At 40.7% G+C, this 17,605-nt stretch overlaps 1 protein-coding gene across 1 annotated transcript; it reads right to left on the bottom strand.

Annotated features, from left to right (window-relative positions):
• Nucleotides 1-11,087: 11,087 nt before the first annotated feature.
• Nucleotides 11,088-17,057, bottom strand: LOC121320146 (zinc finger protein 566-like). Its single transcript, XM_041258409.1, has 4 exons — nucleotides 16,146-17,057; nucleotides 13,770-14,090; nucleotides 11,633-12,332; nucleotides 11,088-11,169 (listed from the first exon to the last, which is right to left on the bottom strand). The coding sequence occupies exons 1-4, from the start codon at nucleotides 16,414-16,416 to the stop codon at nucleotides 11,088-11,090; spliced, it is 1,374 nt and encodes a 457-aa protein (XP_041114343.1). The 5' UTR covers nucleotides 16,417-17,057.
• Between the last annotated feature and the right edge of the window lie 548 nt (nucleotides 17,058-17,605).

The raw sequence follows: 17,605 nt of genomic DNA, 5'->3' as shown, positions 1-17,605 counted from the left end.
AATTACATTTTTTAATGTCAGAGGACAAAATATTCAACATACTTATTTAATGAAAAAAGAACAATTGTAACTTTTCAACCAACTTTCATCCATCATTCTTCAGATTAGACAGATAAAATATTCTGGTATTCTATGAAATTCTATTTCCCTTCAATAGTAAAGCCAGTCCCGTTATTAAGACCAGGTTTTGTCGGTCCCTTGAATAGCCTTAATAGTACTATAAATAAATAAATAAATGTTTTCTTTTTCAGCAGCTTCTAACCAGAATCCCGTGTGCTGCAATGGACAGTGTGGAGATGGAATCTGTCCAGATTAGAGAGGAGTTCCCTGAACCTGAACTTCTCCCCTTTAGAGTGGAGTTCTTTGGGCTGGCTTCCCTCCCCATTAAACAGGAGCTCTGTGAGATGCAATGTGACAGCAGTCAGCCAGAGGTCTGTGAGATTAAAGCTGAGCACAATGAATTGGAAATTGCTCAGACAGAAGAACCCCTTCCTGTTAAACAAGAGGAGGTGCTGGAAATTGTCCATATTAAATGGGAGCCCCCTGAAGTAGAGTTTGACCACATGGAACCAGGGAAGGAAGAATCCGAGGACTTAAAACCAAACATCCCTGAGCTGGAGTCTGCATGCCTGTGGGAGTGTAGCGTGGTGCTGGAGAGAATCTGCGTGAGAGAGCAAGGCGCTGGAGAGGAAGGCTATCCCAACAGCAAATAAGGAGGTGGAAAGGAAGACATGCGCGCACAATCAGAATGCAGTCTAGCAGGTGAGTGACTCCCAGTAGCTGTGATATTTGTCATTCTAGATTGTGTGATATCTACAGTGTGGTTGAGAGGGAGGGAGGGAGGGAGCATGTAGGTTACATTACTAGCTATTTGCTTTTTCTATACCACTCCAGCCAGTTCAAGATAAGACTCACTACTGGTGAGATTAAGATACAGATATAAGCCCCTTTCACACTGCCACTCCTACCCGATTATACCAAGGGAGAGAAGAACTAAAGTACTGTATATAACATTAGAAATGTTCAGTGTCACAATAGATGGATATTATCGTACATGTGTAGCGTAATTATGGGTGCTAGATTCCATTAAAGTAAACTTTTAAACTTTTGACAAAATATAGTTTAAACATTAAAATAAAAACATTGAGAGAGTGCTGTAACTTATTTTTTAAATGACTAGTTTTTCTATAAATTACCGCATATGTCTATAAACTATCTTTTGATTTTCGTTGTTTACTTTGGCTTTTCTACTGTTCTTAAATGTAGTTGATCCTCTTTAGCCAATCTTGTATTTAATCGCACTGAGAAACATGCTGGTTTTCTGTAGTACAACTAAATGGGCTTTTAAAATGGAAGTGTTTTTCATTGCAAAGCAGAAATGACTTGTCTTTATTAATGTGAACAGTATAACGATTGTAATAGTGTGTCCAGCATAAAATATTTATCCTGTACTGTTATCTTGTTTGTAGGTTCTTCTTATAAATGAAAAATGAAGGCTTGGCTTATTTAAAATCCCATTAAGACGTTTGACAGAAACAAATTAATTAAATGACCAAATGAAGCCCTATATATAAATAAATGTATATAAACAGTGAAGCAATATGCAAACATAATTGCATCGGTGTACAATAAGGGTCTGTTTTGATTAGAGGGCGAGAGCATTGATTGCATTATTACAGAAATGTTATGCAGTCCAATTATTCAAACAGTGCTAGAGTCCAAATCTCTAACCTATCCATAGCGCCTTTAGCACTTTCCCACCTATACCGCTGCTCCCTGCCTTCCTCGAAGGTCAGGAAAGACCAGATAACAGTTCTCCAGGTGGCCCCCAGATGGCCCAGGAGAACCTAGTTTTACAACCTCTGCCAGCTGCTGCAAGGCCAGCCCTGGGAGATCCCACTGCGCATGGATCTCCTCAGTCAGGCAAAAGCCACACTCTGACTCCCAGAACCGAGCAGACTCCAACTGTGAGTCTGGCCCCTGAACGGGACAGTCTGTCCATCCTAGGGCTCTCAGATGCAGTAGTGAGTACATTGCAGAATGCTAGGGCTTCTTCCACAAGAGCGTTTTTATTCCTGTAGTGGACTTATTTTCAAAACTGGTGCATGGCCTGTGGTTTTTCTTAAAGGTGTGGGTTTTTTAGTTTCTTTACGAAACCTAAGCATCGAAATTATTTTATTTACTTTGATTTATTCGTGCTTACGTTTCACACTTGAAGGGTGTATTTGCCCTTGCGTGCTTTTATTTATTTATTTATTAATCAAAATGAGACCCCACCCCCGCAACTCAGGCAAACTTGTTTGGTGTTCTTTATTTATTTATTTTTAATTTAAAAAAAAAAAAAAAATGTGTTTCACAGGCAGAGATTGAAACTGGCACTTCCAAGGGCCACTTTTTCAAAACTTTTAATCTGGATTCGTTTTCCAGATTTCTTTTATCTGGATTGTTTTGATCTGTTTTTTTTTTCCAAAAAATGCCGTTGCTGGTTTAATTGTATCCACATTACAAATAATACGAAATTCTTTTGGATTTTAAAGGAATCTCAATTACAAAATCCAGATAACTTGATCCAGATTACGTTTTGAAAATCCATCCCCAGCACAGTAACTACAGTAGCTAACACAATCAGTATTCTTGTGTTGTATCACCTACCAGTCCTGACCCCTACCCCATGCACGCTACAGCCTACTAATATGTAGCACTGGCTACTAAAAGCATACTTTGACACAAGTATACATATAGCCTGTTATATGTAACTTAAAAATATATTACTCATATATTAAATATTGCAATTCCATTCCATGTGGGTAATACATAATTACTGTACGGCTTTAAATATATTCTCAATTTTCAGATATTTATAATGAATCATTCCAGCTGTAATTATAATATTTTGCTCTGGATCATTTTTCCGCTGTGGAAGTAATTTAGAAGTAGGAGTATCATTTTCCGTATTGTTATAATGTCACGAAACTCATTCCAACACTAAAAGAATATATTGCAATGACATCCCTGATATAAAAAAAAAAAAATAAATTATATACAAGTAAATTTGTCTTTCTGATGTAAAATATAGGTACACGGTATGGATTTGTGATTATGAATTGTTCAGTTACAAAAGCTGTCAACACATTTTGGGGTTTGTCACATTTGTTTCACTTAGTACTGTACTATAAATCATAGTCTATAGAAAGGGTTAGACTAACTTAGTCTCGTACTTGATATCCTCTAGAGGGCAGCAGCAGTTATTTTGGGTTTGTTGCAATTGAGATCATTTTTAGCACGCAGCTGGGAACTGTCTTCAGCTGCCAAGTTCGTTGCAATTGGTATTAACTTGCATACTAGTTTAGTACGTAGCTCTGTACTAACCACGGGATCATCCCCAGTTAGTACGCTGCTTTCAGTTTATTGCAATGGACCCCCGGAGTTTTCTCACCTAGGAATTCACTTGCATTGTTGTTTGTCTGGCCCCACCTCCTCCACACTAGATCCAGCACCAGTAGTAGAAGCACATGTCGTATGTACAGGACACTTTATTTTCATGTGCTTTAACATTGTTCCTGTACTGCTGCTGTAACAGAGCTCTGCAGAGCCCAGGCTACAGTTTTATGTCCAGACAGGGCTTCGCTTATTTAGAGCTCCTGAAGATCACATTGCTAGTTATGTGAGCAAAAGCATTCTGGACATTGGGAGGTGAATATACAGTGACAACGTCCCCACGTGTTGCTACAGCTGTTTAAATAACGTACCTGTCATTTCTTTTCATTGTTCACATCCTGACAACTTTTTACACATAACTTTAACCCTTAGCTGTCCATTTATTCAGCGCCTGTCAGGCATGTCAGGTCCAATTTATTTTCACACGTGCTGTTTAGTTTACATGCGCTGTTTTCATTTTTTTTTCTAGTAAAACTGGTTTAAAGGGCATTGCAATTCTAAGCGACATCAGTACTGTATCTCTAGTCAAGCCCCACCCCTTGTGTTTTTCACATACCTCTTTATAGACGTGCATACTGATAAATCCTCTCCTGATCACTCATTTTATCACCAAACTCCTCAATAATGTGATCCAAGTCATTATTTTATTACTATAACATCTCAAAGCTCTGCAAATGTCTGTGATATTCTTTGAGCGCTGGATGCAGAAGCAGTTATCTCCTTTGTTTATGTCTGCCTGTCTCTGTATGGTGCAGCTGCTAGGGCTATTGCTCACACGGCCCTTTTTTTTGTTTTGTTTTTTTGGTTTCATTCGGCACCTATCGGTCTCACTCGGCCATTGAATGGTTTTCTCTGCTTTTTCCAGAGAAACGACTAGAGACCTGTGCTTTACGTCTTTTCGATGATGTCTGACCTAATCCGACATTGGACCGCAAAGGTTTAAGTCTATTGCAAAGTTCTTTTAGAAATGGCTGCTCTAGTTTAACTAAATTTAATTTCACTTTTTTAAACTGGTGTAATCCAGTGAAAGCCCCCACAGCTGCAATTCACATGCTTTAATCCACTCCTCCACCTAGCCACATGCCTTAGGGGTTGATTCATACATCTGTCATAAATGAATGCGATACGTCCGGTGCAGAACCCCTGCAATGTCAGTATGCAGCCGTGTGAGAAAAGGCTGTATGGCTTTCCAAAAAAGATGCACGTCGCAAGAGTGTGTGTGAGATGTAATTCCAACCTGTCAAGACCTTTGACTCCAACCACAAATTAGGTTGGAGTCTGAAGTATGAACCAACCTTAACCCTACAAGCAGTCCCTCTTACTTTCTTTCCTGTTCATATTTTCCAGGTTCTAGTCCAGCAGCTAAAGTGAGTGCGGGTTGTGGAGAATGTCCTGACTGTGGGAAAGGTTTTACCCAGTTAGGGTATTTAAAAAAAAAAAAAAAAACAGAGAATGCACACAGTAGCGAAACCGTATCGCTGCTCTGACTGTGGGAAGAGTTTCAGTCACTCAGGAACCATGAAAGAACACCAGTGAACTCGCACAGGAGAAAAACCATATCGCTGCTCTGACTGTGGGAAGAGTTTCAGTCACTCAGTAACCATGAAAGAACACCAGCGAACTCACACAGGAGAGAAACCATATCACTGCTCTGACTGTGGGAAGACTTTCAGTCACTCAGGAACCATGAAAAAACACCAGCATATTCACAAATTCTAAATACTATGTTCAATGCAACTTTTCACTCATGAGATAAAAACGTTAGCTTTGCATTATGAGTACCTTTGTTACTGTTTTGTGTATCACTTTTAAGAGCATGCATTTTAAATGGTTAAATTGCACTTCAACTCTCTTGCACTGTGATTGTGTTAGAAAGTGGGCGGTGACGCGGACACGTCACAAGAGGCTTCTCTGCTGTCAGTTTAACCCGGGCTGTCAATGCAGTCAGTGCCTGGGAGCGGGAATAGGCAGAAAGGAAACTATTCTGCATCTCATCTGATGGACGAGTCAGGAGAAATCAATAACTCAGTGTGGGAAATGAGTTTCAGGATTTAACATTTTAAACCTTTATTAACTTGAAAATAAATAAATTGATGGGAACGAGTATCCCGACCCCACTGTTTAGCATCCCAGAGACAAGACTGCACCGTCCTTACTGGGCAGCAGCCTGGAGGATTTGTCTGATCAATTCATCACAATTCTAAACTGAAGGGAAAATGATAGTGTCCCTGTAACAGGGCAAGGAGCCCTGTACATGAAGAGCGGGCGGGGCAAAGCCCTGCAGGGAAGTAAATGTGTTGTGGTTGTTTAGAACGGATGATTGTGTTGTATTTGAAACAGATGTGTTTGTTTATTTTAGAATGGGGTATCCCCCGCCACTGTGCATTTGTATTATTTCTTATTTGTTTATTGTTATTGGGTATTTAAATGATGGTGAGAAGCCGTGTGTTTTTGTTTTGTTTGGCTCATGGGTGGGGAAGATACTCTATTTAATTGGTTAATTTGTTGCTAATCAGGAGATGGTCACCAATATAAAAGGCTGCTGTTTTCCCTGTTCCATGTGGATATTAGGAGGAGGAACGTGGATGGAGATTAGAGGAGTGTTAGAGAAAACGAAACTGAATCTAAATATAGGATCAGTGATAGAGATTTTCCCAGCCTGATCTATATTTGTATTATTATGTGCTCATGATTATTTTTAACTGTTTTATTTTGCTCAGATGTTTTGTGTTAAACTTTTATTTTTGCATGTAAATAAAAATAGCGCCATAGTGCGTGTTTGCACCCGACTTACCTGAGTCTTTTCAGTTCCTGCTTCTGGCCTGACGTCACCACCTAGCCATCCCTGTCACAGTCTCATGCCTGTATTATGACAAGAATGACTGGATATTGCACCACGTGTAGCTTTGCAATGTGCATTGTCCATGCTTGTATTTGTGCTGCTTTGCAGTGTGCATGTGCATTGTCCATTGTCCACGCTGTATTTGTGCTGCTTTGCAATGTGCATTGTCCATGCTTGTATTTGTGCTGCTTTGCAGTGTGCATTGTCCATGCTCGTATTTGTGCTGCTTTTCTAAACTGCCCAGTGTAGCAGGCATGTGTACGGATCTTAGGTACAGAAAGTCAAACTGCGTAATCTGAGTTCTAATGAGACTTGACTGTACACTTAAACCTTCTGTGTGCTGATTAACGATTGATTAATTATACAACAAAATACTGAGCAATGCTAAAAACAGCATGTTGATTTACAGTTAGTTAGTGTTCTTTTTTTCCTTCATGCATCCGTCAGTATAAGTAATTATTGTGACTCCGAACTCAGTTGTAGATTTCAACAAAGATCTTTTATTCAATACAGTTGAACAGATGAGTAATCCATTTTCCCTAAGCACAGGTCGTAACAGAATCAACAAGACAATACAATGTTGGGATTTAATACAGCTTCTCTTAGACATCAGCCCTTATTCCTGAACCTATGAGCAGAAACAATTACACACTGATGCAGGTTTTACAGCCCTCCTATCAACCAATAATATCATTGACCACGTGGTTCGTTTTATTACCTGAAGTGGTTGTAACATCAAAGTTGTCCACTCAGGAACAATAAAGTTTAAAGGAAGGAAGGAGATAGGTTTTTATCCCAAAAATGGTATCTGAAAAAGCACTGGGTCCCTTAAGTTACATGTTTTGATTGTAAAATGTCATTCTCTTTTGTATTTTTTTTATTAATAAAAAGGTATCACCAATATTATCCTTGCTCACACACACTGAATGAAATCAGTGAAGCAGCACAGTATATCTGCACGCTGGGTGGAAGGGCATCACTGGTATGCAGAGCAGAGAAAGAGCAACAAAAGCAACAGGACAAGCTTGCATTGCAGATATTTCAAATGAATAATTATTCACTGTATTGAAGATGACTGGCCCCTCCCCTTGCCCAGTACAGTCATTTTAAATGCACTTATCTGTTTAGAAGCTCAGCACCATGGCAAAAGAAAAGTGCTGATCATGTTCGGCACTGACATGAAGGTGACATCATAAAGAAAAGTGATGTCATAATGTCTGTGGCAGTGAATTTTCAGCAGAATCTTCATTGCAGTGATTTACTCCTGAGAGGTAAGTTCACACAGTTTTTGTTCCTTATTTATTTATTTATAGTGATCAAAGCACGATCAATATACATGCACTGCAATTACTATGTATATTAAAAAAAGACACACAAAAGGGTGCAGAGTTAAAACTGCGCTGCTATCTTGCAATTTCCAAACCATTTGAACTTTTGCAACCAAACCTTAATGTTACTTTAACACAGTTTTTGCCGTTGAATTTATTTATAACACAATTAGGTTTGGTCATTTTTATACTTCATTTTTTTCAATTGTTTCTATATTAATCATTGTTTCTTTCTAATCTCATACACATGGATTGTCTTTATTCTGTATTAGATGTGTTCTACCTGGTTTCTCATATTATTGTATATGTATTAATCACTGTTTCTTTCTAATATCATATATGGATTGTCTTTTTTCGGTATTAGATGTGTTCTACCTGGTTTCTCATATTACACTATGTAACACAATTTTTGTTCCTGGGTAGTAAGTGTTATTTCCTAATTGCTTATGCCTCAAAAGTATAGAAAATGGCTATTATTCCCCACAAACTTTGCTTTTGTGACCAGGACAGTGATATTTCAAAAGATCACTATTTCCAATGGGAAAACGGGCAAACGTGTGTCTTTTTGTTCACATAAAGTCAGAAAAAAACAACATATGACTCCAAATTAACATGTATTTATACTAAAGTAATCCAAAAATGACTACAAAAGATTTAGAAGTGAGTAGTTTTTCGAGATTTACGATTATACTGTAAATCACTTTCACGAATCAGCCCCCAAATGTAGTCTCCCATCATGTTCTTGTTATACTGTCCTTGCTAGCGGCGTTCAAAGTCCAGTATATCCTGGTGGAAGCGCTCGCCTTGCTCCTCCGAGTACGCACCCATGTTCTCCTTGAATTTATCAAGATGAGCATTAAGGATATGGACTTTGAGGGACATCCTACAGCCCATTGTGCTGTAGTTCTTCACCAGAGTCTCAACCAGCTCCACATAGTTTTCGGCCTTGTGATTGCCCAGGAAGCCCCGAACCACTGCGACAAAGCTGTTCCAAGCCACTTTCTCCTTACTAGTGAGCTTCTTGGGGAATTCATTGCACTCCAGGATCTTCTTTATCTGTGGTCCAACGAAGACACTGGCTTTGACTATACTGGACTTTATCTTTATTAGCTTGTGTTTCTCTTCTTGTCTCAGATGAAATCTGGATTCCTACAGTGTGTATGAGTGTGTGTGCCTGTATGTTTGTCTGTCCGCACATGATTAAGAACATCAGGATTACATTGGGTGATGAGGTTCAAGCTAAAAGTTGTAAAGGACCTCGTCACATATGGTTAGTTTCCAAATGGTCAGATTGCCTGGATGCAATTAAAATTAAAAGCAAAAGAGAAACACACTTTGAAGAGCTTGTTTGATTTTGCTTTGCAAGGTGTCTAGAATTCATATTTAAAAATGTATTTTATTTAATAGGGTTACAGAGTGACGTTGACAGACTAACACTGCTCCTGTCACATGGGTGGGATTTGGGTCCACAACGTTTCTGAAATCTGAGAGCTGCTTGTCTGGTGAGCTCTATGATTTGAAAAGACGTTCATACAAAATGTTTCTGATTAATATCAGTGTAGGGTCGCAAAATGAAGTGCAGAGATGTTCAGAGACAACTAATCACACCGATCATTGCATCAAAGGTTTATTGCAGTGGTCATCAAACAACAGAGAGCTCCGGAGAATAACAGACACTCCATCAGTAACTAGTGTATTCTACCGGGGTAAAGCATGTACATGGGTTATATAGTTTCTACATAAAATCCCTTGCTCCTATCAGGATTTGGCACGCAGCAGACAATTCATTCCTCCCTACCCCCTAAACTCATATACTCAACCAATGGAGGACAGCTGCGGGGCTTGATTGCCCCCTCCGTTGCGGTTATGTTGACTTCAGCCTGGAATTTACGATCGACCAAGCATTTTATGGTCAAACAGGCATTGCACTTCTTCTCCCATCCCCCACTGCCCCTGGACATCTGACCCAACCTATTTGTGTGCTGGAACATTCTGTCCTTTCCTCCTCTTTTTACTAGCTGCAAACTGCAGGGGGGGGGGGGGGGGGGGGGTTGTTGCTTTGATATCTTTTTCGGTCCCTTCATCAGTATCACTAATTAATTAGGTAGCTACATTTAAACTGGAGTATTTATAAACAATCACTATACCAGTTTGAAAGTAAAACTGAAGAGGGTTTCCAGCTTGAGAACATCCAAAACACTTCATAAAGGAAGCTCTAGTAAAATCACACTTACAACACGGCTTTATTGTTACACAAACTATTTTACTGCTGTTAGGAAACTGATGTAGCCCCAGCCTAGACCCTGGTTGCATTGTGTAATACCCGGTCACTTATCAAACTGACTTTGCAGTTTACAACTGGACAACTACTGGACCTGTGTTAACAAACCATTTAAAACAACACAGGCACAGAAGAGCTGATACTGTCAGACCTAGACAGATTTATGTGGAGAGAAAGGTATGGCAGGAATAATCTAGATGCATTTATAAATACTGATCACACAGCTGCACAGGGGGTGCAACCCACATCTTAAAAGAAAAAAAAAGCTGAAAGTTCAAGATATCTTTTAAAAACTATTTGTTTTCAGAATAAGATCGTTACAGTCTGTAGTTCAGGGAAAAAGAGCACAGCGACAGAGCGATCAATTGGAATTGATTTGAATACTCATTTTGGATTGAATTGAATTCTGATTTCGAATGGATTAGAATAATCATTTTGGATTGATTTCAACTCTCATTTTGAATTAACATTTTGGATTGACTTGAATTCTCATTTTGAATGGATTTCAATACTCATTTTGGATTGATTTAAATTCTCATTTTGAATGGATTTGAATACTCATTTTGTAGTGAATGATACCTGATGTTCCAGGGACAGCCTCTTGTGCATCCACTCCAACACTATCACTATCAATAGCATCTTCCACTGCTGGAAGCACATTTGGTATCCTTGACTTTATTAGGCTGTAAATCTGGGGGAGAGCCTGAGCAGGCTCGTCTGATGAATGCTGCTGGCATTGTTTGTAACAGCACTGCACAGATAGTGGTATAGAACACATCATTTACAGAAATATATTAAAGACAATGTAGTTCTGAGATTTTAAAATGGCATCTGAACTACATTTCCCAGTGTCCAGTGCTCATGATGAAGCCAGCAATGAGAACCATGTGGGTCAATTGCAACAGACTTGTGGATTTAGTACAGAGCTGTATACTAAGCTGCAGTGCAGCTAATCATAATCTACTTCAAACAAAAGATGCAGGCATTGTTGCTAAAATTCCCATTTCCAAGTATTGAAAATGTCTGTTCAGTCTTCTGTTCCTGATTCTGCAGTTTATAAATCCTCGACCCCCGATTTCAACTTCCACGCAGTCATGTGAGATTGCTGTTTAAAATCTCACAGCCTTGCAATCTAAAACACTACAAATAATAACACCCCCTGCTGGAAACAGTATTGTTTTTACACTTCACGCTGCCCTCATGATAACTGTGGTACACTGTGCTGTGTCTTGAGGTAGCGCAGATTCAACCTGGTATTGAGGAAGTTTCCACAGAAGCCACTGCAAGAGTCTGAGCAATGCATGAGAAAAGCAAGAGAAACGTGAATTCATAATAACAATCTGTTTAATACATTACTAATGTGACAGAACACCATGCCAATGCTCAACAACATGAGGAATACAAGACTCAAGACTCGCTCATATTTGTGGTCCGTGAGCTTTTGATCTGAACAGATTGTGGTTAGGGCTGACCCTATATATCAAGCAGGTTTATTCTTTTGTTTTCAGTAAATATTTCTATATTTAGTCAAATGCTCTCCTGTTGTTTAGGTGTCCCCAAGTGTCTGCAATTCTGAGAATGTTCTCGAGTCCTGTAAGATTGCAGGGAGAGGATTACACACCTGTGTGAATTTTATGGTGTCTTTTAAGGTTTCCAAACAGGCTGAATCTCTTCCCACAAACAGCACAGTGATAAGGTTTCTCTCCTGTGTGAATCTGATGGTGTCTTTTAAGGTCTCCTAACTGGCTGAATCTCTTCCCACAAACAGCACAGTGATAAGGTTTCTCTCCTGTGTGGATTTGATGGTGTCTTTTAAGGTCTCTTAACTGGCTAAACCTCTTCCCACAAACAGCACAGTGATGAGGTTTCTCTCCTGTGTGAATGACCTTGTGTTTTTTAAGGCTTTCTATGTTTCTGAATGTCTTCCCACACACAGAACAGTGATAAGGTTTCTCTCCTGTGTGAATGCGCTGGTGTGAATGAAACTCTGGTGTGAAACTCTTATCACTGTACTGTATGTGGGAAGGTTTCTCTCCTGTGTGAACGCGCTGGTGTCCTTTAAGCAGTGATATATGACTGAAACACTTCCCACAATCAGCCCAGGAAAATGTAGTCCCTCCAGAGGGATTTCCCGTGTGAGTTTCAGGAACGTCTAATTGACAGGAACTCTTCCCACCCTTAATAGAATAAGGCAAGGTCTTCAAGTTGCCCTGGGTTTCAAAACTGTTAAAACATGCAGAATGTGGCGTCTCTGTACTCTCCACAGTAAGAGGGGGTCTGTCTTGTAAAGAAGGGATTTTAGCTGAGTGAGTTCTCAATGTCTTCACATACTCTCCTTGGGCTGTTGTTTCTCTGCTGTTCTTGCACTGTAGCTTGCCACTAGAAGTGTTTTTGCACTGGGGTGATGGAGTGGAGTCATGTTCTCCTTCAGCTACTTTAGAAGCTAAAGAAAGAGAAGAGAGACAAAGGTTATTGTACAGCATTCTTCCACATGCACTGTTCTGCAGGGCTTCATGTCATAAACATGATAACTAGTGAACTCTGATGACTGTGTATTGAGAGAATTCAATCAGATCCACTTCATATCACTCCTGTTCATCTCAGCCTCCTTTTACTATCACCATATTCAGGAATGTAGGTCAAAGCTGGGAGCCAGGAAAAATCCATGGCTATGTCATAACATTCCTGACTATTTTAATGAGATGTTCCTGGAAACACACCAACACTTCGTCCCCGTGTAGTGTCTGTGTGTTGAAAACAAGTAAATGAGCAGTTCAGTGATTGGCTGCTTGAAATGAGGTGATAGTACTGCTATTAATGTAATATTTTAATTTGTCTTTTGATGATTAATATTTGCTGTGCTTCTAAAAAGAGAAATCCCATTTGCAATCCAACGTACTGCACATTGCCTTTTTATTCTGCCTGTATTGAAGACACACAGCATGTAGAACTATGTAGGGCTGGAGGGAGGTTGTTTTACCACAACAAATTTCTCTTTACAGATATTTTACACATAAATCATACAAAGATCCGGTAATACTACAATTCCCAGATTCCCCCTCACAGCTGAAACTGATTCGCATGTCTGCTGTACAGAACCCCTCCACACACGTACTTACTGTACTGTGACAATAATAACCCAGCAATGCTTACTGCGAGATGCACAAGTGTGAAATGTGGTGCTGCGAGCAAACAGAGTCCCTGGAATAGCTGCAGTGAGATGAGCATTTAAAAATGAGATTGTATTTGAATAAAGTGTAAGGAATGCAAATAGACTGTTGGTTTTCATTCTCATATAATATGGGTTCACTCTCATTTTGGCGATGCTGCTGCATACTCTGCACTGAAATTCTCTACTGAAATATTTCTTCTGGAGACGCTAAGCAACCCGACTGGACGTGACATCACCAAGTGATGGACATGTGATCCCTGCAGCTCTGTAAAGCTGTGGGAGCAGCAAACTGCAAACAGGCTACCAGGAATGGGGAAAGGCACAGATCTAACACAGGGGCGTCCAGAGCTGGCTCTTCCACTCCTGCTCTTTGTTCCAACCCTGTTCTAAGTTGTTTAATTGAACCAATTAAACCTCCATCCAGGCACAGGAGCAGCACTTTATAGAAGTGAACGTGTTCAATGTGGAGTGGAATGGCTTGCAGGAGCGTGATTGGACACCGCTGATCTAACAGCATTCTAAAGAGGCGGGGCAGTGGCTGCACATCTAGCAGCTGCCTCAGGAGCAAGCACAGTTATGTCCTTGTTGACAGAGTGGCTGGGCAGCTCCCCTTGGTTAAAATATGAATGTGAAGCACACTGCTGGTGTTCAGTAGCAGGCTCTGCAAGATGAATAGGCAGCTCAATGCTGCTTGTTTTGTAGGGTTACCTCTAAATCCCAGTTCACATTCAGATGGAGAATCATCACACAGGCTGGATCCCAGCTTGTAGTTCTCTTCAAGTGTACAGGCATTATTTTCAGCAGGAAGTTCCTCTGCGATGGAGACACATTCCTGCTCTATGAACTCCTCTTTGATAGGAACACATTCTTGTTGAGGGACCTCTTCATCTTTAACAAACGGCAGCTCTGTAATCTGCACTAGACTTGCACAGCACTCCTGCTCAAAGGACTCCTCTTGTGTGGAAACTGCTTCTATCTTTGGCTCCTCCTGTGCATCAGATTCAGGGATAGCATGACTCTCTCTGGGATCTGCGGGAAAACAAAATTGTATAAAATTCCAACTCTTTGTTACAAGCTCGGCTCCTCTACAAAGCCATTCCTGTATCGGAATGCTACTGAGAGATGTCTTCGGGTCAAAGAGGAGGTATTTCTCTTAATTATTTATTTTTACATTAATACAGTGCGCCCAGTTACTTTACCCGGTTTTTAACTCCCCATTAAAACACATTTTCCCTCCAGCAGGAAACCCCACAACAGCTGAGGTGAACAGAGGGGGTCCTCTAATCCACAACCAAGCCAATCACCTCTTCACAACCAGGAGCGTGGCAGTGAGCTCCCAGGAGGACAAAGGCAGCCCTATAGTGCCTGCTTGAACTCGCTGGACGTCTGCCCAATAGATACCAATCATGAATGATAGCCTATGGGATCTTGTACTTTTCCAAATACTACAGGATCCTGAGCTAGGAATCAGGCTGGATCCAACATTCCTTCTAAAATACCTGTGCTAGAGGGATGAGCAATGCCTTTAATTAAAGCTGAAATTAATTTTTCAAATTTGAAAGAATGAAGAACATCTAACCCTAGTGCCCTACCCACAATGCCATGGTTCATACTTTTGCAATGATCAAATATTTATTTCAACTCCTATCAACCTTCTGTGCTGGCTGCTTAGATCAGGGATTGTATCAAAATAACCCCTCCAGACTGCTGTGCTCAATAATGTGCAGCTTGCATTTCCAGTGACTGTTCCTCAGTTATTTCGTATAGGGGTGAGCTGGTATAATAGTTTGGTGGTTTAGGTTCATTCTGGTATTGATCCCATTCCTGTTATTCTACATTGCAATCATTGGATAACACTGTGTTTGTGTTCCTATGAACAAAGTGAAGGAAAAGGCATTTTCATATGAACATCTTTTTATTCTACATCCTGTACAAAACAAGACTCAACCCTGCTGGGCTTTCTCAGCTGCTGTACCTCACTGGAGCATTGCATCCACTTATACCTCCCTGTCAATCACCATCATGAGCGCCGCTCTGTTCCAATGCAAACATCCATTTCTCTACTGCAAACACGCTTAGAAACCAAGCGGGGAGCCTTGCAGTCTCAGCACAGTGTCTGAGGAATGGCTTTTTGTTAACTCACGCTGTATTGTGATAACGGTTTGGATGGAAACTGTCAACACAGAATACAAGTTTCAATGTGTCAGACACAATGAACAGACAAGGGGCTGCAGCAGGATAGCCTGCTTATTCTCAAAGCAGTTTCATTTAAACAAGTGATTTACACAACTCTCACTTTCAAAGTGCAGCAATATGTTTTTTTTTGTACAAACTCCACCTGTGTAATAATCATTAGTAACAAAACTGGAAGCTTGCTTGTGCAGTGTCACGTGAACTGTAGATATAAATCCAATCACATCCCTTGTAGTATTACAATACATTTGTAATGGTGTGGCTATCCCTATTGCATGCATCCTGAGCAAACTCATAAAGAATAACCTGGATTACTAAATGTCTGGGTTTGAAACAATGAGCGATCATTTCCTAATTCTGTTTACCATCAGCTCACCAAAGTACACACTGTTATAGTATAATATACATTGCAGCACTATCCATTGTTAATAATACACTGTTATAGTATAATATACACTGTAGCACTGTCCATTGTTAATAATACACACTGTTATAGTACAGTTTACACTGTAGGACTATCCATTAATTTATTGTTTTAGTAGGGGCTCTATACAAGATATCGCTTTACCATGAGGATACCATTTCATCCTCTCTAATTACAGGCTGGTTAAGACTTACCAGTATAGTACTTTTAGTTCTAGAATAGCTATTTCAATATGAATTAGACTAGGCTAGATGCACTACCTTCCTATAGTCTATAAAACAACACAACGCCTCAATTAGACTCCTTATAACCAATATTAGGGCAGAGCTGTGCTACTAACCGCGCTTATAATCACCAAACACTTTAAAACGTCTCTTAAGAGAAATTCCAACCAAGACTTTTCCAGTAGAAGGTGGTTTGAGGTGTTGGATTGACCGAGCAATACCGCACAATAAAATCAATCTTACCCTGAAATATGAAAGGCTGTTTAATGTCTGTATCTGCAGCGTTTATACACCCTCGCACGGCTCTCAGCTCGCTCTCTGATATTTCCAATCTCAGCTTCAGACTTTCATTCTCTCTCTTCATTGCAGTCATTTCCACTCGGAACTCAGTGAATCTGCTGCCGACAACTTCAGTAATTTCCCGCAGGACGGAGTCTACAGCCGCTTTCACTGCGCGCTCGACGGGAGAGGCGAGCTGCTCTTGAAAGAACGACACGGAGACACTGACGTCCATCTTCACTGGTTTTAGTGGCAGACTGGTCTCGGCAAATCAGCAGCGCCTGCAGCCACCTCTCTCCAGGTACACAAAGCAGCCCTCTCTCTGTCCGGAGCTGTAATGAAAGCGTCCCAGCAGAAGGCGTGCCTGGATGATTCGGCGCGTATCCTTGGCTGGCCTCCCTGTGGAAGCGAGGGCGGCTCGACGCGGTTATGAAGCTGGATGGCAGGGTTCTCCATGTTGGCTCTTTGCGCGCTGTGTTCTATGCAATGCTGACACCGCGCCGATCCGAAATGGCGCCAGTTTCCACCGGCTCTGCTTTCTAATGCGCATGCTCAATTCCAAAGCCGCTGGGCGCGTTCATGGCGCGCAGCCTTTTGAGAGTCTGCGCAGGTCCCACGTTTAACGACACTGGTCTGCGCGCACACCCTGTCCAAGCTCGGCAACCTGCGTGACCGCAGCCGGATCTGACAACAGAGGAGACGCATCTCTGGACTCAGAGTCTGCGCAGACCCTGCAGATTGTCAAAGGGGCTGCGCAGGAGCAGAGCCGCCTTCAAAACAATGCAAGAGCACCACCCGTGCAAGAGGGGCGCAGAGAAGCACATGCAGGATTAGTGATCGTGGAGGCGCCACCTAGAATTGGTGTGTGAATAACACAGAAAAAGAGATTGCATGAATTACAGCTACTGTACTGGGAATGAGAAATACCGCTACAGTGATGCTTTTAAGATTAATTTTCAAACGAGACTAGTAACACTATAGACGATAATCCATGCCAAAATGAAAAATAAGGAATGAATAAATAAATAAATAAATGTCCGTGTATTTATTTATTTCAACATTTCTGTATTTATCTATTCATCTATTTATTCATTTCTGTATTTATTGATCCCTGTATGTATTGATGTATTTATAATTTTGGCATGGAATCTCCTCTATATAAAACTGATGTTCATAACTTCATTGCTTAAACAGATTCATAATAAAAGCTGCTCTCGGGGTGGCTGAAATAAGTCTTTGTATAATGTATTTACCAGTCTAGTTATGATGGAGCTGTATGGGAACAGTAAAAGCACTATAGTCTTCTGCAATCAGAAAATCTAACAAGCCGGTCTGCATGCTTGCTCTGTCGACTGTGACGGAACCTGAATTTTGGGAGGGAAATGTGTACGGTTGGAAATATTGTAAACGAGACCGGATCTCAT

The sequence above is a fragment of the Polyodon spathula genome, chromosome 8 (assembly GCF_017654505.1).
Source record: "Polyodon spathula isolate WHYD16114869_AA chromosome 8, ASM1765450v1, whole genome shotgun sequence".
NCBI lineage: Eukaryota > Metazoa > Chordata > Actinopteri > Acipenseriformes > Polyodontidae > Polyodon > Polyodon spathula.
The sequence above is the reverse complement of the archived record's forward strand: the minus strand, read 5'-3'. Positions and strand labels throughout refer to the sequence as shown.

Bases quoted from the DNA above. Each gene is read 5' to 3' on its own strand.
- LOC121320146 (XM_041258409.1), bottom strand. From the start codon at position 16,416: ATGGACGTCAGTGTCTCCGTGTCGTTCTTTCAAGAGCAGCTCGCCTCT. The intron at 12,333-13,769 runs GTAACCCTACAA...CTCTTTCTTTAG, and splicing joins ATGTGAACTGGGATTTAGAG to CTTCTAAAGTAGCTGAAGGA. The intron at 11,170-11,632 runs GTTAGGAGACCT...AGACTCTTGCAG, and splicing joins TGTGGGAAGAGATTCAGCCA to TGGCTTCTGTGGAAACTTCC.